General features: G+C 40.7%; 1 protein-coding gene across 1 annotated transcript; it reads left to right on the forward strand.

Annotated features, from left to right (window-relative positions):
* The first annotated feature begins 516 nt into the window (after positions 1-516).
* On the forward strand, positions 517-6,638 carry LOC115111366 (alpha-1-antitrypsin-like protein CM55-ST). The gene is made up of 5 exons (XM_029637347.2): positions 517-615; positions 3,801-4,634; positions 4,908-5,175; positions 5,299-5,446; positions 5,726-6,638. The coding sequence occupies exons 2-5, from the start codon at positions 3,809-3,811 to the stop codon at positions 5,921-5,923; spliced, it is 1,440 nt and encodes a 479-aa protein (XP_029493207.1). The 5' UTR covers positions 517-615; positions 3,801-3,808; the 3' UTR covers positions 5,924-6,638.

Consider the following 6,638-nt stretch of genomic DNA (forward strand, 5'->3'; position numbering starts at 1 on the left):
ATTTACATTAAGTTTGACTTTTTTTATTTAGCTTTTTGAAAGTACTAATATTAAAGGGCCGAAATACCCCAAAATATAAAAATGTATGTTAATGCAAAAAATGTCATTTCAGCCTGTGGTGCTTCACGATAATGAATTGATTAATGGTTGTTCAAATGTGGTTTGGCGTGCCAATGAAGTAGGAGCTCACTATTGCATTGTTACACATTATAATGTACCAGACATACGTTTAACCATGCAGACCACCAAATGCACAATAGACATCAATTGCAGAGTTTTCTAAAATAACTAAACAGAACAACAACATATAGCTCTATCATTTTCTCTGTGTTATCATCCAACATGTATTTTCACAATGTCCCATGTCCATTTCTAAAATTTCCAATATCGTTTTTAAAGTTTTAGTTGTCATGTCCTGTGCCAATCCTAAATGAAAAAAATGTGTGCTCAGCACTCCCCTAAGCAGGTAATGATTACATTCTTTAAACATGGGGGCTTTGCCAGTACCAAACAAACATGTCAAAGTTCAACCCCTGATCAATCCCAAATGAACCACAGACAGTATATAAAGTGAATTTGGTCCAAATTAAGACGCCGAAGCTGCTGTCTGGAAGGGTGAGTAGGCTACTCTACTGCTATCTATCTCTACACTGGGAAATGTTAACTGGCTCTATAGCTCTGGGCCCGGTTTCCCAAAAGCATCTTATGGCTAAGATCATCATTAGAACCTTTGTAGGAGCATTGTTAAATCTTCGTGCTGTTTCCCAAAACTATCGTTACTAAAGTTGCACTTGAAAAAGCTTGTTATTTACTGCCTGCCTCAGAGCACTCATAGAACAGCTAAGCACGTTAGAGTTTTTTTTGCCCTTCTGTGTCACTTTATACACAGAAGATCTCCACTAAATATAGAATCACAATGCTTATCTGTCTCTCTGTGACTGCCGATTTCAGAATGAAGTTGACTACAAATACAAAGTAGCCAATATGTTCGCAATTGTTACAAACAAGTGAAGGATAAAAATAATTTAGATGATTATCTTTCGATTCTATCAGTATAGAAAAGTATTTGGAAAGTATTCAGACCCCTTGATTTTTTCCACATTTTGTTACGTTACAGCATTATTTTAAAATTGATTAAATCGTTCTCCCCCTAATCAATCTACACACAATAACCCATAATGACAAAGAAAAAACAGGTTTTTATATATTTGGGGGCGGCAGCGTAGCCTAGTGGTTAGAGCGTTGGACTAGTAACCGGAAGGTTGTTCTGCCCCTGAACAGGCAGTTAACCCACTGTTCCCAGGCCGTCATTGAAAATAAGAATGTGTTCTTAACTGACTTGCCTGGTTAAATAAAGGTAAAATTAAAACTGTACTTTGCTCCGTTCATCTTTCCCTCAATCCTGACTAGTTTCCCAGTCCCTGCCTCTGAAAACCATACCCACAGCATGATGCTGCCACCACCATGCTTCACCGTAGGGATGGTGCCAGGTTTTTTCCAATTGTGACACTTGGCATTCAGGCAGAAGAGTTCAATCTTGGTTTCATCAGACCAGATTCTCAGGGTCTGAGAGTCCTTTAGGTGCCTTTTGGCAAACTCCAAGCTGGCTGTCATGTGCCTTTTACTGGACTGACTTCCGTCTGCCCACTCTACCATAAAGGCCTGATTGGTGGAGTGCTGCAGAGATGGTTGTCCTTCTGGAAGGTTCTCCCATCTCCACAGAGGAACTCTGGAGCTCTGTCAGAGGGACCATCGGGGTCTTGGTACCCTCCCTGACCAAGGCCCTTCTCCCCCAATTACTCACTTTGGAAGGGCGGCCAGCTCTAGGAAGAGTCTTGGTGGTTTCAAACTTCTTCCATTTAATGATGGGGGCCACTGTGTTCTTGGGGACCTTCAATGCTACATCAAATGTTTTGGTACCTTTCCCCATATCTGTGCCTCAACACCATCCTGTCTTGAAGCTCTACGGACAATTCTTTCGACCTCATGGCTTGGTTATTGCTCTGACATGCACTGTCAACTGTGGGACCTTATACAGACAGGTGTGTGCCTTTCCAAATCATGTCCAATCAATTGAATTTACCCCAGGTGGACTCCAATCAAGTTGTAGAAACATCTCAAGGATGATCAATGGAAACAGGATGCACCGGAGCTCCATTTTCTTTTTGTCTCAAAGCAAAGGGTCTGAAAACTTATGTAAATAAGGTATCTTTTTTATTTGTAATAACATTTCTAAAAACCTGTTTTCACTTTGTCATTATGGGGTATTGTGTGTAAATTGATGAGGAGAAATTGAATTTCATAAATTTTTGAATAAGGCTGTAATGTAACAAAATCCGAATTCACTGTAGACACATGCCCCAATGATGCACTTGGTGAACGTTATCGCTGCGTGGTGTTTTGGGATCGTCAGCCGTTGTAGGAAAGATTACATCATTAAAACACCCGTAAGTAGGGTTGCAAAGCTACCGGTAATTTAACAAAGTCACCGGAATCTTCAGTAATTTTGTTAAATTATACTTGAATAACTTTCAAAAAATGTATTCATATTTAGTATTCATTTTTTATATCTCTGTCCATATTGTCCATTAGTTTCTAATAGATAGACCTTATGGTTCAAGAGAAAATAGCTTAATTAATGAAAAAAGCATTTAATCAATAATGGCATTATTTTCAATTACCTCTGCAACTTGTCCAACTATTGACTTTTTTCACAACTATCACCAGTTTCATGCCCACAAAAATAAAAAAATATTATTTCATGCTGATACCCTCATATTAAACACCAATGGTATTCACTAAGTTTATGGTTTAGGATCATGTTTACAGCTTTGTCATTATATATTTTATTTTAAAATCATCATATGTAATTATTTCATATATTTTACATGTGATAAGGCCAGAGATAATTAAATACACTTGTGATAATCTGCAGGACTAAAAGGGCCATAAATGTCTTGTGATAGATTACAGTACATAAAATTGTTGAAATATACCAAAAATATGGTAGTTTACTGGTAAACCTTCCAGTAATATACCCTCCCTTTGCAACCCTACTCGTAATATTGAGTTCCATCGCTAGCGGGAAACCGGCCCTTCCCAAAAACATATTAAGGCTAAATTTATAATTTAACCCTTCACAGTAGCATTGTTAAATCTCCGAGCTGTTTCCCAAAACCGTCGTTACTAAAGTTATACTTGCTGAGCGGCCTTAATTTTGCACGCCCAATTTTCAGTTTTTGATTTGTTAAAAAAGTTTGAAATATCCAATAAATGTCGTTCCACTTCATGATTGTGTCCCACTTGTTGTTGATTCTTCACAAAAAAATACAGTTTTATATCTTTATGTTTGAAGCCTGAAATGTGGCAAAAGGTCGCAAAGTTCAAGGGGGCCGAATACTTTCGCAAGGCACTGTATATATATACATACACACACACACATACATATGTATGTTTATATATTTATACACACATACATACATATACACATGTATATGTATATAAATACACATTTATACATGTGTGTATGTATATATATATAATATATATATATATATTATATATATATATATACACACATGTGTGTGTGTATATTATATATATATATATATATATATATATATATATATATATGTCACTGGCCAGAAAGTTTTACCAAGTTGTGTTCCCAGATTCAATGGGTTTAGCCTATATCATTATTGAAATGACCTCTGAATAGCGGTACATCTTCCAGATAGTGACATTAATTGTGGAATTGACACCAAATTGATTGACTAATGATACATGTTTTACTTTGATAGTTGCCAAGATGAGGACAGCCCTGTGTTTGTGGATCGTTATGGGAGTACTCTGCCCGGGAGAGGTCAGAGGTCACAAAGGTAACGGAGGTGACCGCCACCACGGTCACAGTCGCGACCATGGTGGTGACCGTGACTATAGTGACAGGCGTGACAGCGAACATGGTGACAGGCGCGGTCACGGGCGCGACCATGGTGACAGGCCCGACCACGGTCACGGGCGCAACCATGACCATGGTGACAGGCGCGACCACGGTCACGGGCGCGACCATGACCACGGACGAGACCACGGGCATCATCATCATCATGAGCCCAGTGACACTAGCACTAAACCAGTGATCCAAGGAAACTTGGAGTTTGCTTGCAGCCTGTATAATCAGCTGGTGGCTCAGCCTGACAACCAGGGCAAGAACGTGTTCTTCTCCCCGCTGAGTGTGTCCCTGGCCCTGGCCGCTCTGTCTGTGGGGGCCAAGGGTCAAACCCACCAGCAGCTTTTCACTGTTCTGGGCTTCAACAGTAGCCTACTGATCCAAGAACAGGTGGACCAGGCCTTCCAGACCATCCTCACACAGCTCAACCAGAAAATAGGTGTGAACCTGATGGTAGGAAGTGCACTTTTCGTGCAAAACAACTTTACACCACACCCCGAGTTCCTTGAGGACTTGAAGCGCTTCTACCTTTCTGAGGGTGTCACAGTGGACTTCACCAACATTGCTAAGGCCATCGATACAATCAATACATACGTGGGGGACAAGACTAAAGGCAAGATAGATAAGTTAGTCAAAGATCTGGACCCAACCACTGTCATGTACCTCCTCAGCTACATTTACTTCAAAGGTAAGAGGATATTGCAAACTTTTAGACAAAAAACAATAATACAAACATGAAATAGGGTCCTTGAAATTAAGTAGAGTTCACTTCTTTGATTGATACAGATCTTGTGGAATCAATTCCTTTTTTGTCTCTGGATATTGTTGGTGTTATTGATACCATTGTACCTTTTGGCTGTATCTCTTGCTGGGTCTCCCCCTCAGAAAACCACTTTTGGTCTGGTAACTTTTACTCATCACATGACACACTGAAATGTTTTACGATTTTCTAATTCTCAAGGAAAATGGGAGATTCCATTTAACCCTGCAGACACAAAGGAGGACACATTTCATGTGGATGAAAACACCACTGTTCCGGTCCAGATGATGAGCATGATGAAGAGGTTCTCCGTCTACTACGACCAGGAGATCTCCACCAGTATCCTGCATCTCCGCTACAACGACTCAGTGTCCATGATGTTGGTGCTACCGGAGAAGGGACTCGCTAGTCTGGACGAGGTCATATGCCTCAACCACATCACCAAGTGGCACAGGTGGAAGAAAGCCAGGTATGACCTGTCTTTATCATTAAGCACCACTCTCATAGAACTAATAAACGTTGGGTGGGTAAAATAACTACGTATCACAATCATTGCAAGTAAAACCTTCTTCCTGTCCATGTTTGTCTTTAGGGAATATCATGTATATGTTCCCAAGTTGTCCATCACCACAACATACTCCCTCAAGGACATTCTGAGTGGAATCGGAATGCCGGACATATTCAGTGATCGAGCTGACTTCAGTGGAATATCAGAGGAACTGAAGGTGGCTGTCTCAGAGGTGGGGAACTCATTCACTCTCAGTGATTCATAAAGACATAAATATACAGGGAAACAACAGCAATGCACTAACCTCTCAAGCACAACCATGTAATGACAGCCTTAATGTTGTGGTCATTTTCAATTGGTAGTTTTATCCCTGCTTTTTCAAGGAACCCCTGAAAGCTCTATCTGGCTCCTCAGGGTGTCCTGGGAGAATCACTGCCCTAGAACATATTATATGTGAACCATGTGAGGCCTATGTACTGTACATCAGACTGCATTGTGTGGTTGTTTTCAGGTGGTGCAACAAGCCTCCTTGGACGTGGATGAGGCTGGAGCGACCACAGCAGCTGCCACAGGTGTGGTCCTTATGCCCCTCTCCTCCCGACACACCCATGTCTTGAAGTTCGACCATCCATTCATGGTATTTGTCATGGACCGGGAGACCAAGAATATTCTCTTCATGGGCAAGATCATCAACCCAGCCAACAAATAAAACTGGTGCTATGTAAAACCTGTGCTGCAGAAAACATGTGGTCTATTATCGCAAATTGAAATCTAAGTGCTGCTGTTAGGAAACCAGTAAGCAAACCCATCCAAACTCTTCTGCGTCACTCTAGCCTGGGAACCCAAAGCTAACAAGTGTATAAATCCTCTGTATTCACTTTGCTGGATATTTGTACTACTATTAAATACATATCACCATTTGCTGCCAGTCTTCTTATCTTTTGGTTTTATGCCTAATAAAGCACGTTACAGAATTTGGACACATACATGTTCTTGCAACGTTCCCATGAAACTGATAGAGGACAATATGGTTGAAATGACTAATTATGTATACATTCCAATCAGAAACTGACTAGTCCAAATGCTATAATGTACGGTACATGTGAGTTATCCCTCTTGCTCCCTTTCCCAATTGTATATAATGTAGTCAGGAGTTAGTAACAATAATAGGTCTGTTCCTTAGTTCATTCAGTTGTACAAATCTCCAGGTGGTGGGAACGGGCCATCTCCAAATGGTCGGGAATGTTGATTTATGCTGACTGGCCTTGACTTCGTGCTGATAACGCGGAGGCTTGAAAGTTAGAGGGGCCCTCTGTTTGTGAAACGGAACGTTTGGAAAACGCTGACGTCATTTTCAGTTTATAACCTGTGGAAATGTGTGTAAGCATTCAGTACTCTCTGGAATTAAACACTCTTTACCTGGC

This window comes from Oncorhynchus nerka, linkage group LG27, assembly GCF_034236695.1.
Source record: "Oncorhynchus nerka isolate Pitt River linkage group LG27, Oner_Uvic_2.0, whole genome shotgun sequence".
In the NCBI taxonomy this organism is placed as follows: Eukaryota; Metazoa; Chordata; class Actinopteri; order Salmoniformes; family Salmonidae; genus Oncorhynchus; species Oncorhynchus nerka.

Coding starts and splice junctions, on each gene's coding strand:
- LOC115111366 (XM_029637347.2), top strand. CDS start 3,809: ATGAGGACAGCCCTGTGTTTGTGGATCGTTATGGGAGTACTCTGCCCG. Junction 4,635..4,907: donor CAGCTACATTTACTTCAAAG/GTAAGAGGATAT, acceptor CTAATTCTCAAG/GAAAATGGGAGATTCCATTT. Junction 5,447..5,725: donor TGAAGGTGGCTGTCTCAGAG/GTGGGGAACTCA, acceptor GGTTGTTTTCAG/GTGGTGCAACAAGCCTCCTT.